At 54.6% G+C, this 21,462-nt stretch overlaps 2 protein-coding genes across 7 annotated transcripts; both read left to right on the top strand.

The window, feature by feature from the left end:
• Window positions 1–1,113: 1,113 nt before the first annotated feature.
• Window positions 1,114–5,668, top strand: CUNH8orf58 (chromosome unknown C8orf58 homolog). Of its 2 annotated transcripts, none has more exons than XM_037152830.2 (6): window positions 1,114–1,262; window positions 2,407–2,915; window positions 3,256–3,396; window positions 3,528–3,875; window positions 4,084–4,190; window positions 4,687–5,668. In XM_037152830.2, exons 1-6 carry the CDS (start codon window positions 1,214–1,216, stop codon window positions 4,796–4,798), a joined length of 1,266 nt encoding a protein of 421 aa, XP_037008725.2. In that variant the 5' UTR covers window positions 1,114–1,213; the 3' UTR covers window positions 4,799–5,668. The 2 variants fall into 2 exon arrangements, with proteins under 2 accessions (XP_037008725.2, XP_037008723.2); XM_037152828.2 differs by having other exon boundaries at window positions 3,256–3,432.
• A 792-nt stretch (window positions 5,669–6,460) lies between these two features.
• On the top strand, window positions 6,461–21,259 carry CCAR2 (cell cycle and apoptosis regulator 2). Of its 5 annotated transcripts, none has more exons than XM_053668077.1 (21): window positions 6,461–6,566; window positions 7,440–7,538; window positions 8,079–8,170; window positions 8,564–8,655; window positions 8,853–8,967; window positions 9,135–9,264; window positions 9,447–9,543; window positions 14,060–14,179; window positions 15,675–15,897; window positions 15,985–16,098; window positions 16,425–16,588; window positions 17,027–17,198; window positions 17,286–17,516; window positions 17,631–17,852; window positions 18,409–18,553; window positions 18,695–18,774; window positions 19,203–19,349; window positions 19,504–19,615; window positions 19,716–19,904; window positions 20,059–20,264; window positions 20,451–21,259. In XM_053668077.1, exons 2-21 carry the CDS (start codon window positions 7,481–7,483, stop codon window positions 20,493–20,495), a joined length of 2,754 nt encoding a protein of 917 aa, XP_053524052.1. In that variant the 5' UTR covers window positions 6,461–6,566; window positions 7,440–7,480; the 3' UTR covers window positions 20,496–21,259. The 5 variants fall into 5 exon arrangements, with proteins under 5 accessions (XP_053524052.1, XP_053524049.1, XP_037008501.2 ...); XM_053668074.1 differs by having other exon boundaries at window positions 18,692–18,774; XM_037152606.2 differs by having other exon boundaries at window positions 6,465–6,566; window positions 7,456–7,538; window positions 18,692–18,774.
• The last annotated feature ends 203 nt before the right edge of the window (window positions 21,260–21,462 follow it).

The raw sequence follows: 21,462 nt of genomic DNA, 5'->3' as shown, positions 1-21,462 counted from the left end.
TTGGCTGTAGGCCTGTTTCATGACCTTAAAAAGTTAGCATCTTGTAGTTTGTGGTTCTCTGATGAAGGCTCCTGCACAGAGTGTTTGAGAAAGGGTCCGAAGGAGCTGGGAGCAGAAGGGGTGGGCAGACATCCGTCCCTCCCAGCAAACAGCCACTTCCTCCCAGGCGCCAACTCTGGTCCACCCAGCCCCTCCCCCCAGGGTCAGGTGCCGGTCTGCACGTCCACCAGCTCCCTGGTCTGCTTTCAGGGTATTTGGGGCCTGCTGGGGTTTTTCTAGCCAGGTCACCTTCCTCAGGAGGTTGAGGTTTCCTTAGAGGCCACCAGCCATCTGATCACCAGGCTGTGTCTCTTTCAGCAGCTGCCTGGACCCCCGGCCCCTCTCGGGCCCTGGGACGAGGGTCGCGGGGTGGAGTGGGTAAGAGAGGCCGGAGTGGGGAAAGGGAAGCTGTTCCGGTCGCGCTTGCCCCACCTGCAGGCCGCTCCTGCCTCCCTGGCTCACGTCTTCCCCAGTCCTGCAGTCCCACCCGGCCCCCGGCTGTAGGGTCCCGGGGTGAGGAAGATGGAGGGGAAGAGGAGGGATTCAGAGCTCAGAGCCGAGGTGTTCTGGAGCCGTCGGAAAGGATTTCCCTCTGGGCAGAGATCATTCCCCCTTTTCTCGCGCCAGTTTCTGAGGGGCGGAGTGACGTGCCCCAGGCACGCAGCTGGGGGCGCAGGGACGGACGTCTGCGCCCCGGTCAGCGGCCTTCCCACGGCCAGCACGTGGGGCTCCATTTCCTTCCGCGCTCTGGTCCAGTCCCCGCCCGTCGGCTTCATCTGGGCAGCAGGAAGGCAGACTCCGCGTGTGAACCGGACAGAGTGACCCTGCGCAACCAGACCAAAAGCGACCTCAGGCCGCGGTGGGCTGCCCCAGCCTGAAGCGCAGAGGATCAGCGTCCGAAGGAGAGCGGATCAGGGTCCTTCTCTGCGCCCAGCCCGCACTGGGGAGCCGCCCGTGCACACGTGGCCCCGCGTGCAGCCCCCCACCCCCACCCCGTTCCCTTCACACCTGCGACCCCCCGTCCGGCCTCGCTCCACCCCCTGCTGGGAGTGGCCCGGGCCGCGCCCAGGGACGGGGTCGGGACGCAGCAGCGAAGCCGCGGGCGCAGCAGCAGCGAGGGGACGCGGGCGAGGAGCGCTCCGTCCCGCCGCAGCGGTCGGGGCCGAGCGGGGCCATGCTGGGCCGGCGGCGCGTCTTCGCAGTGGAGCCACTGGGCGGCCGGGGTGAGTCGCCCACCCCCAGAAGCGCAGAGCTTCCTGCCCTAGCGCCCACTCTGGAGCGCTGACCCCCGCCAGCGCCCCGCCCCACCGCACCCCACCCCGCACACCCGCTCGGGGTGCCCGCCCTCGCCGCGGCCGCCTCGTGGGCTCCCTTTGGACGGGTGGAGTGACTGTATCTCGCACACGAAACCCGCGGAGTCTGGGCGTTAATTCAGTCACCACCTCCATCCCACTTCCTCCGGGGCCACTTCCCTCTACCTCCCGATCTGGATCTTTCTCCGCCGGCCCCGGCCCCTACCCCTGCCCGCAGTTCCGAAAGCCCCCTCCGCGGCGGCGGACCTCTCTCTCTCCACAGGCACCCCAGGGTGGGCTTCGTGGCCCAGTTCCTTGCCCAGGGGCCAGGCTTGGCACCTGGCTCCCTGCGTGGCCGGCTGGGATGTGTGGGTCGTCCTCCACCCTTTCCAGCCTCTGCTTCTCAGTCGTCAGTGACACTCAGGCACCCGGAGGGTAGGAGGGCCTGGCACCCAGGTGATAGTTAATAGGTGACAAGGACACGTGTCCCCCTGCCCCTACCCCAGTTCCCTTTCTTCTTCTTTTTTTTTTTTTTGTCTTCAACTCGCCACAAAATCTTCACTGTTTCTCACTTAAAAGAACAAAAACCCAAAATGGTTGTAGCTGTTGTTATTTTTAATTACCCCCCCACGAGGGACTTCACCTAGCACCCTGATGCCTGTTTGCACGTCTCTGTGTCGCTCCCCCTTCCTGAGGTGGGGTGCCCAGTCATACTCCCCTTTGGGAGCGGGGGAAGAGGCTCCAGCGCCCACACTTAGGACTTGGTCAGAGGCAGACCCCAGGGGCAGGAGCTCAAGGGCTCCCAGGAGGAAAGCAGCCCCTCAGAGGAAGACAGGCCATCCAGGAGCTGCTGAAGAGGAAATTCTTTCCAGCGGCCCACCCCACGGCCAGTTCCAGGGGTGTGATCACTAACAATTACTGCTGTAAAGACAGCCCTGCAAACAGGGCCAGGCAGGGCTGTGGCTGGCCAGGCTCCGCCTGGCCAGGACACTCCTCCCCAGGGAATGTTTCAGCTGCCAGGAATGCTGGGGGTGCAGGGGCCGCCTCCCCAGCCTGATTCCCACTGTCTTTGCAGATGGAGCTGGCGAGAACCTGGCCCAGGGCTGTGTTGTGCCTGGAGTCACCAGCACCTACAGACGGATCCTGGATGCCTCTCAGGGGTGCTCACTGGGCTCATGGAAGGGGGACGGCGAGGTGAAGGGTCTCCGGGGTCAGGTGCCACTTCTCAAACTGGCCTCCCGGGACTCCGGAGTGGAGATGGCAGTTGGGGACAGCTCTCAGACCACCTCGCCGGGCCTTTCTGAAGAAGCTCTGGACTTTGAGCCTGTGGGGAGCCCAGAGCCTCTGGCCCTGCCCATGGAGCCTCCTGCCCACCTGGGCCGGCTCCTGGCCAGCCAGAAGCTAGAGCAGGTGCTGGATCGGTCCAGCCAGCTCCCAACTTCGCCTGTCAGCTTGTCACAACACCGCCACTCCTCAAAGATGACAAGGAAGCCTCAGCACGAAGTGCCCCTTTTTGGAGCAAGAGACCAGCAGGCCACCAGTGCAGAAACTGACCAAGAGGCAGGCCCAGAAGAAACAGAGGTGGTGAGTGCCAACTCTCTGCTGGGTGAAGAGTGGGTGGACATGGTCCTCTCACACTGGGGCTGGTGGGGCCCCCCAACTGTTCTCCCCAGAGCTCTCTCTTGGGGTGGGGCATTCCTGTCCCTAATTGATGGGTGTGTCACAGCTTCTTGTCTCACTCCACTCCCGGCCATGGGGAGGTGGGCTGGTAGGAGGTTTGCCTGGTGCCGTGGGTGGCTGGGCATTGGGAGGCCAGCTGGGTGCATGGTCCTCCTCTCCCTGCCTGTTCTGTCCCCATCTGATGGCCACCAAGGGTGGGAGTCTGGTTGAGTTCAAGTCTCCCCTCCCTCACTATGTCCCACAGGTGAGGGGCGTGGGGCCTGAAGCCTGGGCCTGCCTCCCAGGACAGGGTCTTCGCTACCTGGAACACCTGTGCATAGTGCTGGAGCAGATGGTGAGGCTCCAGCAACTCCACCTGCAGCTGCAGACTCAGAGGCTCCCTGGGGTGAGTGAGCCATGTGGTGCTGGTGGTGGGGGACAGGTGAGTTGAGGAGGCTCAGGAGGGTGGGGCCCCTGGCACCAGGGGCCAGCCTCGTCTCTGCTCAGGCCCCAAGTGCCCTTCTCTTCTGCACACAGGACCCTGCTGAGGAAGAGCCGACCCTGGTGCCTCTGCCTCCACCTTCTCACACCCCAGGCAGTGGGGTACACGGGTCCTGTGAGTTGCTCAGCCAGACAGAGGAGACAGGTGTGGGGCGACTGAGGCTCCCTCCCAGTCCTGCTGGTCTGGGGCCCCAGGCAGACCCCCTAAGCCCCGGGCTTGACTGGTGTGTTCCTGTTCTTGGACCTGGGTCACCGGATTCTCTCTCTGAAGGAGCAAAAAGACCTTCACTCCCGAAGGGGGCGATGCCCAGTGCCCAGCCTTCTGGGCTGTCAGAGGCCCCCACAGGCCCAGCTCATGACTTTCCATGCTCCCGGAGTCACAAGGTGGGTGATGGGTGTGTGCAGGATGGGTGACAAGTGGAGGTGAGGATGGGTGGCATGTGTGGATACAGTAAAGGCTGGAAACCGGGAAAAGGAGGGAATTCCTGTTTGGAGCAGGTGACCTCTCCTGGATGTGGTGACAGCTGTCTGTGGCAGTATGAGACGTGCTGTGGGGTGGGGCTCTGTGGTGACTCCCTCATTCTCTGCTCAGCGGGATCTCTCCCACTGGAACAAGGTCAAGGTCCTTCTCAATGGGATTCGCTGGAGGAGCTCTCAACACCCTGGGCCCCCCACCCCTCCTCATGGCCCTGACTCCAGGTGAGTGCCATGGCTCAGTCCGGGTGAGGGCGTGGAGGAGCCTGATGAACCGGGACGCTGAGGTTGTACTGCTGGTTCTCGTGGTTCCTCTGCGATCTGAGTGGCATAGTCTCGGAGGGGCTGCTGGAAGAAACAAAGTAGTTCAGGCTTCTCACTGGTAGATGAGGAGGCTGGGGACTGGGCTGGGGAGGGAGGTCACCTTCCCGAGGCCACATGGGGCATCAGTGGCAGAGCCAGGACCGGAATGTGGGAAATCTCCTCCTGCCAGCCTTGCAAATCCTCGACCCTCAAAGCCGAAACTTAGGCCACCTTCCCGGTGTGCTGGGCAAGCAAGGTGGGGGCACAGACAAAAGGGGCCACAGTGGACAATGGGGGGCAGTTGCACTGAATAATTCTCCAGGGAAAGGAAGTACCATGCCAGCTCCCAACCCACTCTGGGGCTACTGCCACCTTCGTTTCCTTTTCCTCACCTAAGGCCACCTTGCCTTTTCCGCAGGATTGGGTCAAGGGACTTCCCTGAAAGACCTCCATGTCGCCCCCTCCAGAAGACATTTATGCCATCGGTAGTGGTGAAGAAGCAACGAGCAAAAAACCTTTCTGTCTGCTGAGACCTGATGCAGGTGTGCCCCTGTGTGGAGGGGTGTGCAGTGAAGTCTTCTTCTTTGCCCTGTCGCTGTTTTGGGGCACTGCCAGAGAAAACTGCCAACGCTTGCCCTTCTCTCTGAGGTGAGGGCTGAGTCCTTCTCTTCTGAGCAGCTTGGCAGGGGAGCCTGGGTTCCCCGAGAGACCCCAAGGTGTGGCAGCCCCTGGGCACCTCCTCAGCTGCCAGAAATCCCTGAGCCTAGACAATGGGAACCAATTCCTCAGGCACCCCTGGAGCGTGTTTGGCATGGTGATGTGTCGGGGCCCAACCTGCTGCAGATATGTCTGTATGCAAAACGATACATGCACAGATCTCTGTGAGACTGTCGCAGTTGTGAACTGACTGGATCCAGCCAGCTCTCCTGAATCACACTCAAAAAGCTGGTCTTCTGGGTGAGGTAGCTGCAGAGGGAGGGAACTGACTGACCTTCATGCCTCAGTGCACAGTTGCTGGTCCTGGAGCCCTGCTTTTCTCCTCATCGCTGCGTGGGAAGCCCCAGCACAGAGAAGGGCACTGCCTCGGCTGTCTCCACATTTAGTCTAGTCCATGGAGCTGTGGCTCTGAAGACTGCACCAGGAATGGGAGGGTTCAGAAAAACATGGGGACTAGCAGAGTAACCAGCAGGGTCTATTCCTACCTGCCTTGCTCCTTACTAGCCTTAACACACCAGAGCTGAAACTGGAGGCCCATACTAGCTTTTAGACCTGGACAAAGTCCCTTAACTTTTTTGAGCTGTAGCTTCCCACTTAATCTCCCAAATGGTATCATGATGCCTGACCTACCTACCTCACCAGCTTGTTATGAGGATTAAATGAGATTAAACTGTCTCAAAGTGCTTTGTGAATGTTACATGACTAGGGAAGGGGAGGATTTGGATGTTGGAGGGTCACTGGACTGGAGGGATGGTGGGAAGGTCTCCGGGGAAAGGGGGGACTGGGATTGGTAATGGGGACTAAAATGGCCAGTGATTAGCAGCAAGACTTGGAGTGAGTCATTTCACCAAGGCCTCTTAGGTTTCATACCTGAGAGGACACTAATTCCTGACCTGCTGCGACAGCAGCACTGTCGTGAAAACTAAAGGAAAAGTCCATAAGAACTCTGTAAATTTTTAGCATAACTGTTATCCTAAATATTGTGGTAGTTCGTCTTATTACACCTGTTAGGTTCCTAGCGTTTTTTAATTGAGAAAAGGGAAAAGCTTAGTCTGTGGGCACCCAGAGGATGGAGGGGTGGTGTGTGTGTATGGTGCCCTCAGTAGAAGGGCAGGACTGGGGTCATTGGCTTGAGGCAGACACACCCCACCTCCCAGAAATGGCCATCTGTCCGCAGGGTTCGGTTCTCCTGCAACTGCAGTCTCGGAGTCCGCCCGGAAGAGGCAAGACTGGGCCCTTCCTCAGGTTTGGGGCCGCACTCTAGCTGTCTTTGGACAAAGAACCAATTCTCTGAAGCCCATTTTTCTAATGGGACACTAAAGCGAGGACACCACCCAGGCGCGGCTTCCGAACGCGCGTCGGAAGGGGAAGGCGTACTTCCGCTCCGGGTCGGAGCGGGCCGGCGGGCCGGCGTGGGGGAGGGGGAGGTCGGTGCCGCGGGGGAGGGACTATATCCGGGAGAGTGGCAGCTTCCGACTAGTGGTCGCGTTTCCGGAGAGGCGTTTCCGGTGGCGGCGGCAGCAGCGGCAGTGGTGGTTCCGGGTGTCTTTGTCCCCCCGGTGTCGCGGCCCTGGCCCGCAGGTGGGTTGGCCGGACCCCCGCCGCCCTTCTGCCCCGTCGCTCCTAGCCAACCGAGGGGCCGCGGGGGCCGGGCAGCAACGATGCACGGGCCGCGGAAGGGGCCGAGCCCCCCTTCGGACTGCAAGCCCCGTCTCCCTGGCAACGGCCTCGGCCCCGGCCCCGGGGGCGGACGGGCGGGCAGGCGGGCGGGAGGAGGAGAAGGAGGAGGAGGAGAAGGAGGAGGAACCCCGCGCCTCCTTCCTCCCACGGCGGCCTGACCCCGGCCCTGGCGATTCGGCACCGGCGGCTGCTGAGGCAGGAGCGAAGGGCCAGGCAGCGCGGGAACCGCAGGGCGGGCGCACAGCCGGATTCGTCGTCCGCCTCGGCTGCCTTGCCACGGGCCGGGGGACAACGGACCAGCTTCCGGGGAGAAGGCCCTCACAGTCCCCTCTCCGGCGGCAGCCTCCTCCATTTTTCTGGGCCTTGCGAGAGCTGTTTGGCGGATGTGTTGGAATGAATGAATGTCTCCGGGCCCCTTCCAGCCTCCGGACCCCTCACGCATCCGGCGGTGGCGCGGCGAGAGGGGCACTCATTGTCTGGAGACCTGGGTGTGAGCCCCAGTTTTGTCATTGACTGGTTGTGTGTGCCCTGGGGCGAGTCGCAGTGTAAGCTCCACTTGGCTCTTCTTGCACGTAGCCGGGCTGTGTCCCCGCAGCTGGGTTACTGGTGAGGGCCGGCTGGAGCCGTGCGATTGCTTCAGTTCTCCCTCCTCTTTACACTCCCTTCATCACCTCCATTCATTCTCCCTACTCTCCTCAGGATACTCAGTTCCTGTTTTGGGGTTGATGGAAAATTCCCCTATGAGCTGTTAACTTGTTTCTTTCCTGATTGAAGGTTTTTTTCCCCCAAGACTCTGAAAGAGGACTGCATTCCCAATGTCCCAATTTAAGCGCCAGCGGATCAACCCACTTCCAGGGGGACGCAACTTCTCAGGTGACCGTTACCTTTCTCCTCGCTGGGGCTCGGGGCTCGTACTGAAACAGCATGTGCTCTGGAGTTAGTCTGGAGAAAATCTGGCTGTCGGGTTTCCCTGGTGGAGTGCGGTTTGCTGCTGATGTCGCTGAGGAAAACAGGAGCTGGCCTCGAGGTCGACAGCGAAACCCTGTGAAGGGTTGTTGCTTGGGCCCACTTTGCCCATTGGGCTTGCCATGTCATCTAGGTCAGTGATTCTCAGCCAGGTGTGCGATGATAGGTATTTTTAAACCATGCAGTACCTGCCTTTTCCCCTTAGACTGCCGAATTAAAACAATGACAACAGTCAACATAGCAATAGGCGTCTGGTGTGAATGAATCAAAATTATACCTATTTCCTTGATTAGAGCAGCAAAAAAACTTTATTTCTTGACGTGCTGCAGAATTTTAGTCATGAATTTGTGTGCCATGAGGTGAAGAAGGTTGAAAGTCGCTGCTCTCTTTGACTATAGTGCTTAAGATGGTAGGTGCCGTCCCTGGAGATTGCTTCTCTGTCCGTAGGCACAGCTTCCACATCTCTTCTGGGCCCTCCTCCTGGTTTGCTCACCCCCCCTGTGGCCACAGACCTGTCCCAGAATGCCAGGCACCTTCAGGTAGGTTGGACATCCTTACTAGTGAGTTCCAGCCTTGAGAACCGCCCCAGCATGCATGGGTGCTTGATACTTTCATTTTTGCATCACAGTGTTCATCCTTGACAATCCTGCCCTGGGCCAGCATGGAGGTGACTAGGCACCTCTGACTGGGGAGTGCCAAGTGCTGGCTCTAGGGAAATCTCTTGGTGCTTCTTGGAACAAAGGAACTGGAAATCCTAGAAGCAGCTTGTGATGCGAGAATCAGCATAATGCCCGCCGTCCCCCGCCTTCTTTCCATTAGAATCTTGAGGCAGTTCTCTGAATGAGCTGGGGCAGTGGGCTGCACAGAGATGAGATGCTAACGGCAGAACATGGACAAATGCTCCCTGTTTTAAACGACACCTTCTCTTACAGGGTGGGGAGAAGCAGCGGGTCTTCACTGGCATTGTTACCAGCTTGCACGACTATTTTGGAGTGGTGGATGAAGAGGTCTTTTTTCAGCTGAGGTAGGTTTGAGGCTGGTCTCCTTTTGAAAATGCTTGCTGGATTCAGTCTGTCACCATGCTTTGGGGCTCCTCTAATGTTATTGCTTTGCTGTTTCATGCAAGGGGTGAGAAATCTTGATAGGCAGGGCTCATCAGGGCAGGCAGGGGGGGGCGTGGTCGGGCCTCCTGACTGGGCTTCCTGGCTTGTGTGCTGGCAGTGTGGTGAAGGGCCGGCTGCCCCAGCTGGGTGAGAAGGTGCTGGTGAAGGCTGCATACAACCCAGGCCAGGCAGTGCCTTGGAATGCTGTCAAGGTGCAAACACTCTCCAACCAGGTATACACCTCTCCTTGTCACATGTGTTGGAAAGGGGGGGGAGGGAAGCCCCTGTTTCTGAAAGCTGGGCAAGAGCTGTACTTTATTAATGGGGTGGGCTGCAACTGTCCAAGGTAGTGAGCACATCAGCCATGGGATGTCTTGATTTTCTGGTTACTGTCCTGCAGCCCCTACTGAAGTCCCCAGCACCTCCCCTTCTACATGTGGCAGCTCTGGGCCAGAAGCAAGGGATTCTGGGAGCTCAGCCCCAATTGATCTTCCAGCCTCACCGAATTCCCCCCCTCTTTCCTCAGAAGCGTGAGTACCAGTGGCATGGGTGTTGGGTTGTGGCTTTATGGGGTACTCTGCATGGATGAATGAACTCGTAACTGTCAGGTGGCTGCTCTATGAATAGAAGCGGGTATTTCTGTGCACTGAAAGAAAGGGACAGGGAAGTTCCATGTTTAGTTTTTGATTCACCAGTCATTTTCTCTCTGCAGCTCTGAGTCTTTTCCAAACATCCCATACACTTCATCTGAGCCACCTGAACAGATTTCCTGCTCGGGGCCCTCATGGCCGATTGGATCAGGGCCGAAGGTAAGAGGGTGTTCAACCAGAAAAATGTTTTCCTTTCCTTATCTGCTTCGAGGAGTACTGTCCCTCTCTTTGCCACTTGTTGACATAACATTCTCTTCCCTGCAGCTAGCTTTAGTCCCTTACCCTGAAATAAGCAGGCACATAGTGAGGTCTATAAAAATAATGGAACTTTATCAACTGGTTCAGCCCAGAGCTGCCAGGGATTTGGTAGTTCATCTTTCAAAATAATCTTGAAATTTTCTGAATACATATTTTTCCCTTTTATTTCTAGTCACTGAAGTTGAGATACTAGAAATCAAGACTATCAAGGAAATAGCAGTTATCGGAAAAAGTAACAAATTCTACAAATAGAATATTTTATTTGTTAGTATGAAACATTTCTTTGTATACACTGTATACATCAGTGTGGGGTTAGCATGTTGCACCCCACCCAGAAGTCTAGGCCTATACCTTGGACACGGAGATAATTCCTTAGTCCTGTGTGGAGCCGGCACGGTGGGTCTGGGCCTTGGGGCCTCCGAGGCCAACCTGTATCACCTGTGAGTGACAGGGACTGCTGGGAGCACGCTGCCTCTTCTCTCTGGCTCATGTGTTCTTCATCCTGCCTTACTCTCTCCCTAAAGGGTTTTGTTTATGTCCCTAGGAGTTAAGCTGCAGACTAGTTGGCTTAAGACTCATTTTGTTTTTATCTGTTGGTCTTATTTTAACTTTAAAAAAATATTTATTTTTTAGAGAGAGGAGAAAGGGAGAGAAACATCAATGTGTGCTTGCCTCTCACCCACCCCCCACTGGGGGCCCGACCTGGTCCACAACCCAGGCATGTTCCCTGACTGGGAATTGAACTGGTGACCCATTGGTTCACAGGGCGGCGCTCAATCCACTGAGCCACACCAGCCAGGGCCTATGTTAACTTTTTATTGAGGAAAATTTTTAAGTCTAAGCAAAGTCGACAGAAAAGGATGAATTCTCATACACCCATTACCCAGCTTCAAGTGTCTGCATCTGCCATCTTCTGCCTCTGCCTCTGTCTACTCCCTGCCTCGTACATGATTTTTTTAATGTAAAACTTTTTTAAAGGTAAAATTTATACAGGTTGAAATGCACAAATCTTAACTGGACAGTTTTGACAAATGGAAAATTCCTCTCTCAAGATGTGGAACATTTCCGCCCTGGCTGGTATAGCTCAGTGGATTGAGCGCTGGCTTATGAACCAAGAGGTCACCCGTTCGATACCCAGTTAGGGCACACATCTGGTTTGCAGGCCAGGTCCCCAGTTGTGGGTGTGCAAGAGGCTCTTATACATGGGTGTTTCTCTCCCTTTCTACCCGCCTCTCCTCTCTATAAAGGTAAAAAAAATTTCCATCGCTCCAGAACATTGCTCCTGTGGTCTCGCTCCCTTATGAAATGAGAACTGTAGAGCAGGAACCCCTGATTGCAGGTACCAGTAGATTATTACATGGTCAGAGCTGAGACTGCTCCAAGGTGAACACTTATAGGTCTCATGGAGTAACTCAGAAAGTTTTAGGCAGCCCTCTCTGGTGTGGCTCAGTGGATTGAGTGCCAGCCTGCAAACCAATGGGTCACTGGTTTGATTCCCAGTCAGGGCACATGCCTGGGTTGCAGGCCAGGTCCCCAGTAGAGGGCACACAAGAGGCAACCACACATTGATGTTTTTCTCCCTCTCTTTCTCTCTCCCTTCCCCCTGTCTAGAAATAAATAAATAAAATCGTAAAAGAAAAAAGAAAGTTTAGGCAAAGTGATGTAGCTAGTCTCTGTGCTGAAGCTAGTGTTTGTTCCCTTTGGACGGGTCACTTGTGAATTCTAACTAGGGGGACGCTTTGGTTGTCTAGAATTGTTTTCCACAGTGTCTTCACTAGTTTGAAGCACACTGTTCCATTCACAAGTGCCTGGTATACATTTTGCATACACCCACATTTCTCATCTGGTGCATCTTCCTGATCTTCAGTTTCCAAAGACTTTCCACCATTCATATTCTGTGAATTTATTAAAGTCTTCATTACAAAATCAGTGAGTGTGCTCAGGGATGATGTGGCCTGGATGGGAATCAATGGCTGCTAGGCACTTTCCACTTTAGGTTCAAGTTCAGTCTTTCTCTCCTGCTCTTTTTTTTTTTTTTTATTGTTCAAGTACAATTGTCTTTATCCCCCACTCCCCCTCCTCCTGTCCAGCCATTCCCTCCCTCCCACCCTTGATCCTATTCCCCTTTGGCTTTGTCCGTGTGTCCTTTGGACCCTTGGACACATGGGGAATGTTCCTTGATGGCCCTTCCCTCCCTTATCCCCTCCCCCTCCTCCTCCCCTCTGGTTACTGTCAGTTAGTTCGAGTCCAGTCTTTCTATACAGTTCGTTGCATGTGATTGGCCTGGATGTGTCAAGCCCTGTGCCAGGCTGGTGTTACATTACTTTGGCTACAGAGCTTCAGTGTCATGGCTTCTAGGGAAGGACAGACTTTGCCATCAGTCAGTAGAGAGCATCTGCCGAGAAGGAGAGGGGCAGTGAGAGTAAAGTCACTCTGGGAGAGCAGCAGGCCATGAAGGAGGCAGCCACATTAGCATTTTGGCCGGAAGGCGAGTTTGCTTTTGAATTTTAGGCTTTGGGAGGCAGGGACCCAGGTCTCCTCCTGCTGAGGTCACTGAGAAGCCTTCCCCTGGTACTGCCACCTCGTACCTGCTGCCGACAGGCCACTGGAGTCACAGGAGTCAGGAGAATGTCCAGTTTAACTAGAGGCGTCAGTGTTTACAGAAGCGTCCCCTCCAGTCATGGGCAGGCTAAAGAGGGTGTCAGATGACTGGGGACAGCTCTTCTGTGAGAAACGTGGAGGCCCTGATGGTCCATTGAAGCAGGAGTAGAAGGCCGCTTTTGGAGACAGGTGCAAGTGAATGGGGAAATTACCCAGGCGAGAGAAAAGAAAGTTTGTGTTAAATATAACCAGCTAGTTCCTGGGGTGTAATGACTAGGGAAGGCGCCCAGGCAGGGCTAAGAGGGAAGAACAGAGACCTGGTAAGTGTAATCCAGTTAGCCCAGCACAAAGAAGCAACGGTGATTTTATTTCTCTCATAACACATGGGGGTTTCCCCTTCATCAGTCTGGCATGTTACAGTGGTCTAAGAGTTTTTCCTGTTCTACTGTTTCTGTTTACTGCACCCATAATAGTGATGCAGGGATAAATGATTTATACAAGAACGTACACAGTCGTGCGTGCTGCTCTACAAAGTTAAAAGAGTAAACGGGTGTGCGCGCCCTCCTTCCCTTAGATGGTAACCAGTCTTAAGAACAGTTAGAAAACAATTTTGAAGAGAAAAATTACTTATTGCCACTTTTTCCCCATAGTCTTTTCTAATCATTAATACTTTTAATCTTAGGGTTCAAGTGATTTTTATACATTCTTCGTAAACATGTTTTCTATGTAACTCTCATGATTTTTAATGGCCACAGGATTATTTTATGTATTTATAATATCAATTCAGACATCACTGGATATGAATGTGGTTTTCTTACTCTTGAATTTCTTCCACTATGTATATAACTTTTTTCTTTTTTAAAATTCATTGATTTTTAGAGAGAGAGAGAGAGACAGAAACATTGATTTGCTTTTCTACTTATTGATGCAGTCACTGGTTGATTCTTTTAAGTGCCCTGACTGGGGATTGAACCTGCAACCTTGGTGTGTCAGGACAGTGCTCTAACCAACTGAGCTACCTGGCCAGGGCCTCCTTTTTACTTCTCTTGAACTAACTTCCTTGCGATAAATTTTCCAGGGCTTGAGTATTTTATACCTTTCATGTGTACTGCTGAAAGTTCATTATGAAAAGTGTCTTTTTAAATAAAACTTACTTTTTAGAAGCTTTAGCAAGGTACCATGATGTGTCTCTCGTCAAAAAAAAAAAGTCAGTTAAGCTCTGGCAAAGTGGTTCGCTTGGTTAGAGTACTGCCCAGATGTGCCAAGGTTGCTTTGCAGGTTTGATTCCCAGTCAGGGCGCATACAAGAAGCAGTCAGTGAATGCATCAGTAAGTGAAACAAATTGTTACTTCTCTCTCTTTCTTCCTTCCTCTCTCCAAAATCAATAAATAAAAATTAAAAAATATTCTGTTAAATTTTTATGCTTATTTCGAAAGTTATATTAACTATAATTTATAAAATTTGGAAAACATTAAAAACTATTCATAAGCTTTATTAGAGGCAATCACCATTATTAATCTTACTTCATTTTAGTCTTATAAAGCTTGCATTTTTTTTCACAGTTGAGGCACTGCTGTCTTTATAGTGTTACACACTATTTTTTTTGGCTTAACATAAATGGTTTGTTATTAAAAGCATTTAAGTCTCCATTTTAATATCTTTTTAACAACTTGTTATATGGCTGTTAGCATGGCTTCTTTATCCAATTCTTTACTGTTGGGGAGTCAGGTCATTTCCTGTTTGTCTCAGGCCAGGATATGTTGAATCTGTAAGTAACAGTGTGGTTTCTTCCCTCTGGTGATGCACCAACCTCCAGCGATGACTATGACTCCAAGAAACGCAAGCAGCGGGCTGGTGGCGAGCCTTGGGGTGCTAAGAAACCAAGGCATGACCTGCCTCCTTACCGGGTCCATCTCACACCCTATACTGTGGACAGGTGCGGCTTGCAGCTGGTTACAATTTCTTGTGTAAATGAGATAGTCTGCATGAGAGTTTGTGTGTGTGTGTTCTTATGACCTTTTGTTTGTTTGTGGCCTTTGTTTTTAATGTGATGATTTTTTAATTTCAAAATCTCAGATTTGGTCAGCAGAGCACCACTGACATGGATGCCCTGATAGAACTTGATTTGATCACAGGAAATGCTTATGGCAAGCTGTAATTGAGGCCTGCCAATCAAAATCCAGATACCCAATAGCAGTTATAATCCAGGTAGAAACTGCAGTTCATAGGAACTCTGGGACTGGTTTTCTCGGGATCCTCTGCATTGTTTTTAAAGTGCTACAGCATGTACAAGGACACTGGGCTGCAAGCCTACTTCCCACACGAGAAACTAATTGACCGAGAGGTAGATGAGCGATTCCACATTCCATCTAGCAGTGGAGGAGACGCAGGGCTCTGGCTGCTGTATTAGGCAGACTCCCAAAGCCAAGTCCACCAAAGCCCTGGGCCCAGATGGGGCCTCTTGTTCTCCATATTGATCTACTGGGCTTCCCTCTCCTCATAAGATATAAGATCCCATGTCACACCCAGTTGGAACGTGCTGCTAACAGCCACACACACAACTGTGTGTTTTTAAACACGAGTGTCAAATGGAGGCCTGTTGTACGTACTGTTTGGCACTTTGCTTTTTCACTTAATATGTCTTAGAATTTATTCCATGTTAACATTTATTAGCTTTAGCTCATTCTTTTTAGCAACTACATGGTGTCCCACTGAATGGATGGACTACCATTTCTTTAACCTACTTTCTCTCTGTGTGTAGTCTTTCCTTACCCTAAATATTGTTGTAATAAACATCCTTCTGCGTACATCTACGTGAACAGGTGCGAGCATTTTATGGAGATAAGTTTCTAGAAAAGGAGTAGCTGGCCTAAGGGCCTGATTTTAAACTTTGACGGATGGTGCCCATTCTGTTGAGGAGCTCGTGTAGAGTTACGTTCTCACCTTGGGGGCCGATGTGCTTGTTTCCCAGGCCTCGGCCAGTGCTGCATTGTCAGACTTTTTGATCTTTATCCGTCAGGTGGGTGCAAAGCGATACTCTAACTTGCATTTCTTTAATTATGAGTGAGATTGAGTATATTTTTATGGGCTTTTAAGTCTCATTTCTTTTTCTGTTAAGTGCCTGTTGGTGTCACTTTTCTCTTAGGCTTGTGAACTTCTGGTCAGTGATTTTTGGGTTCCTTTTATGTTAAGAAAGTGACCCTTTTCTCTGTCATGTATTGCAAATGTTGTTTTCTTCCCCAGTTTGCTTTTTTTGTTTTGGAGGTCGTACCATTTTGGTGGTCAGATCTGATCCATCTTTTCCAGAACTTTCTTAGTTCTTTCTCAGATTATAAATAGTTGGTGCTTTTATTTTTCAAGTTTTTTATGGTTCCATTTGAAAAGTAATTTAGTCTTGGCTCTTTCTGGCCCCCCTTGCTTTCTTCCTGCAGCCCCACCTGTGACTTCCTAGAACTCCAGCGCCGCTACCGCAGCCTCCTGGTCCCCTCAGATTTTCTGGCTGTGCATCTGAGCTGGCTGTCGGCCTTCCCTCTGAGCCAGCCCTTTTCCCTCCATCATCCAAGCCGTATCCAGGTAGCATCTGAGAAGGAGCCAGCTCCAGATGCTGGTGCCGAGCCCCTCCCCGCAGACAGTGACCCCGCCTACAGTTCCAAGGTGAGTTGGTCGGGGGCTTGCCGCTTTCTCCCATTGTCAGGGGTTGAAGAAGCTCTTGAGCGTGTCCTTCCTGCCACCCCTGGCCAGGTACTGCTGCTCTCTTCCCCGGGCCTGGAGGAACTGTATCGCTGTTGCATGCTCTTTGTGGATGACATGGCTGAGCCGAGGGAGACGCCAGAACACCCTCTGAAGCAGATCAAGGTGAGAGCTGAAGCCCCCAGGCGAGATGCACTGACGGAGATGTCCAGGCGCTGCCGTGTTTCCAGCCACTTGGCTCCCGTCGTGAACGGGAGTTTCAGAGCTGACATGCCTCTGCTTTCCCCAGGAGCGCAGCACTGCTCAGAGCTGCCCTTACTTGTCAGAGAGTTGGGTGGCTGGGTCACGTTCACAGGTGGAGCAGCCACCCCCACTGCCATGTGGACTCCTCACTGCCTGCCACCTGCATCCCCGAGTGGCGGCAGGCTGCCTCCCAGTGGGAGGCCCCAGGAGCTGGTTTTCTGTTTCTTATCCCTGATCTCATTTTTCAGTTTTTGCTGGGCCGGAAGGAAGAAGAGGCAGTGCTGGTGGGGGGTGAGTGGTCTCCTTCCCTGGATGGCCTCGACCCCAAGGGCGACCCGCAGGTGCTAGTCCGCACTGCCATCCGCTGTGCGCAAGCCCAGGCCGGCATTGACTTGAGCGCCTGCACGAAGTGGTGAGTGGCTGCCCCGGGCTCTCGTCTGTAGGCTGACAGCTGGCGAGTTGAGCTGGCGACTGTTCAGGCTAAGCTTTTGCACCTTTCTGACCTGTTAGCTGTCCTCTCCTCCCTAGTCCCCACTCACCCTGCCCCCCACAAATGGCCTCCTTGTCCATGACGAGGGATATGCATGTTGAAGGGCAGCTGGCCCCTCGAGGCCTGCTAGGTAGGGACCTCCCAGGAACCCGCGACACGCCTTGTTGCCTTAGTACCTTGGAGCAAACGGCTGCTTACTTGTGCCTCCCCACTGACTACCGTTCTTGAGAACTCCGTCTCTTTTATTTTTGAACTTTCAAAGTGTGGCTTGCAGTGTGTGCTAAATGTTGACTGGAAGCTGAAGCACTTGCTTACAAATGTCCTGGGTCACTACTTCGATCTTCTCTTTGCTGTGTGCAGGTGGCGCTTTGCTGAGTTCCAGTACCTGCAGCCGGGACCCCCGAGGCGGCTGCAGACTGTGGTGGTGTATCTGCCAGACGTCTGGACTGTCATGCCCCCTTTGGAAGAGTGGGAGGCCCTGTGTCAGCAAAAAGCTGCCGAGGCAGCGCCCCCGGCCCAGGAGGTGCCAGTGGTAAGGTGAAGCCTTCCAAACAGGTGGGGAGAGCAGGTGCCCTGGTCCCTGAGCCCAGGTGGTCACAGCTCCTGGCTTTTGTCACAGAAAACAGAGCCTACGGAGCAGGCAGCTGACGCGTCAGAGCAGGCAGCAGACACATCCAAGCAGAGTGCAGAGACCCCGGAGGTCACCACACAGCAGGAAGTGGACACTGACCTCCCAGAGGCGCCTCCGCCCCCTCTAGAGCCTGCTGTCATGGCACACCCTGGCTGCATAAACCTCTCCCTCCACGGTATTGTGGAGGACCGGAGGCCAAAAGAAAGGATCTCCTTTGAGGTAGGTGTAGGAGCCTGGGGAACCGTTGGGGTCGTCGAGTATGTGGGTGTATGGTGGGTCTGGGAACACTCCCTTTTTCTGGACACCAGGGACCCCTGCTGCCTCTTTTACCAGGTGATGGTGTTGGCCGAGCTGTTCCTGGAGATGCTGCAGAGGGACTTTGGCTATAGGATTTATAAAATGCTGCTGAGCCTTCCTGAAAAGGTTGTGGCCCCACCTGAACCTGAGAAGGAGGAGGTGGCCAAGGAAGAAGAAACAGGCAAGGAGGAGGCGGCCAAGGAGTCCAAGGATGAGGTACAGAGTGAGGGCACGGCCGCCGAGGCAGACCTCCCACCGGTGAGTACCCCTGCCCCGCACGGGCACTGGGGCCGTGTGCGGTCACGCGGCCCTGCGCACCCAACAGGCCTTCTCTTGGCACTCCTCTCACTCGCTGCTGTGCCTTGAGACCTGAGTGTGTGCTCGGGCGTGGGGCGCTTCACCCTTGCACAGCCACACAGCTAGTGAGTGCTGTGCTAGGTAGGAGGCCGGCTGGAGGAGGGGAGGGAAGTGTGGTTGGGTGGTGTGGCAGCATGGGGATCTCAGAGTGAGTGCGCTGCGGAGGGCAGGGGTGTGGCTGACCAGAACACTGCATTTTCTTAACCCCGTCGAAAGCACGTGGGGCTGCTTCTTGCCTGACTGAATTCCCTCGAATTCCCTCGGGTAGACTCCTGAGCAGAATCCCAGGTGTAGGAAGAGCACCCTGGGCTGCCCTGAAGCCCATGTAATGCGTCCCACAAGACGGCGCATGCAGGCCCTGCGCAGGGCCCACCTCTAGCCAATGCTCATTGTTAGCTGTTGTCATCGTTAGTTACCGCAGGTGACAGTCCTCCTCCTCTTGGTCTGTTTCCCATAGAAGGAGGATGGGCTTTTGCCGAAACCCCCATCATCTGGGGGAGAGGAGGAGGAGAAGCCCCGGGGGGAGGCGTCTGAGGACCTCTGTGAGATGGCCCTTGACCCGGAGCTGCTGCTGCTGAGGGACGATGGCGAGGAGGAGTTTGGTAGGTGCTGCTGGGTGGGGTGGGGGGCGTGGGTGCCAGCCGGCGGCGTCCTGACTCTGGCCCCAGCTCTCCGGTTAGGACTGGAGCCTGTCCGGCCACGTGGCCCCAGCTCCTTGCTCATCTTGGGCTTTTCTATAGCAGGAACCAAGCTGGAGGATTCCGAGGTCCGGTCTGTGGCCTCCAACCAGTCAGAGATGGAGTTCTCTTCCCTTCAGGACATGGTGAGACCTCTGTTCTGCCCCTCCGGCCTCGGTGGCATGACACTCAGGAAGGCCTGCGTCAGTCCTTGGATACTTCTGCCAAATGACTTCAGTGTCTGTTGATTGACAAAAGACAAAACGTAGTTCTTGGCTCATGGAACGGCACTTCCGTGGGGTCCAGGAGACATTTCAGTGTCTCTCCTGGGCTGAATCCAGGTGGGGCACCCAGTCTGGGAGCACACTAGGCTCCTCTGTGTGTGACAGCCCCGGAGCCCCACGGGCCAGAGACAGGCCTTTGCTCGCTGGCTTCGGGTCAGGTCTCCGATGGGAAGGTGCGCCTGGGTGTGGTCACGTTAGCCAACCCACTCGGTTTACATGGGCTGTGTCCTGGGTGACTTGGCCGCTGAGAGGACCACTCGTAACCGTATTCTCCCTTGTTTCTCTTGCAGCCCAAGGAGCTGGACCCCTCTGCCGTGCTCCCTTTGGACTGTCTTCTCGCATTTGTCTTCTTCGATGCCAACTGGTGTGGCTACTTGCACCGGCGAGACTTGGAGAGGATTCTGCTTACCCTTGGGCTCCGGCTCAGTGCGGAACAGGTGCCTTCCCCTGCAGCCCTTTGGTCCTTTCTGGGGGCCTCGCCTACTGTAGTGTGCACAGCACGCATCTAGTTCTTTCGGGGCACTCACACACCTGGGGGCACGGGCTCACACCTGCTCATCAGAGGGAATCTTGGGTGTGTGTTTGCTGTAGGCCAAGCAGCTGGTCAGCAGGGTGGTGACCCAGAACATTTGCCAGTACCGCAGCCTGCAGTACAGCCGTGCGGAGGGCCCGGACAGCGGGCTTCCCGAGGAAGCGCTCTTCGGTGCGTACCAGTGCTGTGTGGCCTTCCATGCAGGACAGGCAGGGCAGCTGTCTCCTCCTCCTGAGACCTGGCCCTTACCTCCTTTTCACGGCCCCACTAGGAAACCTGGACCTGCTACCTCCTTCTGGGAAAAGTGCAAAGCCAGGAGCTGCCCCCACAGAACACAAAGGCCTGGTGTCCCACAACGGCAGCCTGATCAATGTGGGGAACCTGCTGCTCCGAGCAGAGCAGCAGGACAGCGGACGGCTCTACTTGGAGAACAAGATTCATACACTGGAACTGAAGCTGGGTGAGTGGTCTGTGCTGTGGGGGCCTGTGGTGATGGGCTGTGCAGGCAATGCCCACGGAGCCCTAGAAGGAGCCCTGTTTCTCAGGCTTCAGGCCTCTTGCCCAGTACCCCGGCCCTTAACTTAGCAACAGTCTTTCTGGTGTGTTCCCACCAGAGGAGAGCCATCACCGCTTCTCAGCCACTGAAGTAACGAACAAGACACTGGCAGCAGACATGCAGGAGCTGCGCACCCGGCTGGCCGAGGCTGAGGACATGGCCCGCACGGCTGAGCGACAGAAGAACCAGCTTCAGCGGCTGCTGCATGACTTTCGGAGGCGCCTGACCCCCCTGCAGCTGGAGATGCAGCGAATGGTTGAAAAGGTGAGCCGCGGGAGAGCTGGTGCGGAATCGGGGGGCTTGGTCAGGGTAATGGCAGGTCCACCTTGCCTCCTCCCCCAGCTGCTGGTTTCTTAGGGAGTCCATCAGTCAGCTCCTTGCACCCAGGAGGCAGCGCGTAGTAGTCTTTCCTCCTTGGGTCCTAATTCTTGTGCCATCTGTTTCGAACAGGCTGACAGCTGGGTAGAGAAAGAGGAACCAGCACCTAGCAACTGAGGGGCCTGGCGCAGGAGCTGCCGTCCTGCGAGGTCAGCGATGGAGCCTGCTGAAGTTAGAGCCCTTTGGTTCCAGAAGGAAGCTGGAGCAGGACCTGGGAGCCGAAGGCGGGCGCTGAACCCTGTGCTCAGTCTGTGCAGGGAGCTCGGGGCGGGGTTGCCTGTGCTGTGTGGGACGGACGAGTTGAGGAGCCGGTTCCACTTACAACTAAATCCAACATCTGCACCCCTTGAATGTCATTTTGCCCTCTACCTTGGGGTTTCTCCTGGGCCCTTTAGTCTTGTGCTTTCTCCTGTCCTCTTCCAGATTAGAGTAAGACAGGGGAGGAAAAGGCTTTCGACTGTCCTAAGGTCTGATGCCAATAAATGAAGAAACAGACGTGGAATCTGGCTGGGGTAAGAGGCCTTCCTCCAGATGGCACAAATCCTGCTAGGTCACAGGAGCAGGTTCTGGGACGCGTTTCCTGTGGCCTTTGGAGGAATGGAGTCTGTGCCAGCGAGCCTCGCGCTCGGGCTGTCTGCCAGTGCGCGCTGTTGCAGCCACCCCGGACTTGCCAGAAGAAACCAGCACTTCAGCTCCCTGGCTCCCGGTGTTCAGAATGTGGTATTGGCTCTGGCCCAGCCTTTTTCCCTGTTCCCCATGCGTCTCGCCTCTTTCCATAACCCGTGGTTTCAGTTTGACTTTGTATATAAAGTTGTTTTTTTTTTTTGCTTTTTGTTTTTTAAATAAACCAAAGTCAAAAACAAACTGAGTGTCCTCCACAGCTTTTCCCTTCGTCCTCTTCCAGGTCTCCTTGTGCTTCTGCCCTTCCTCCTGGCCCTTGGCCCGGCTTCTGCTGGATGGAGGTGAAGTGGCCTCCCAAAGGCGGGCAGGGTGTCAGGGAGAGTGAGCCAAGCCCCCTTGCACCTGACCTTGGCTGCTGGCTGCTCAGGGGAGAGGATGCTGTAGGGGCCCTGCCAGCTCAGCA

This window comes from Artibeus jamaicensis, unplaced genomic scaffold (assembly GCF_021234435.1).
Source record: "Artibeus jamaicensis isolate MK-2021 breed Jamaican fruit bat unplaced genomic scaffold, CSHL_Jam_final contig_477, whole genome shotgun sequence".
Lineage (NCBI taxonomy): Eukaryota > Metazoa > Chordata > Mammalia > Chiroptera > Phyllostomidae > Artibeus > Artibeus jamaicensis.
This window is presented reverse-complemented; position numbering and strand designations above follow the sequence as displayed.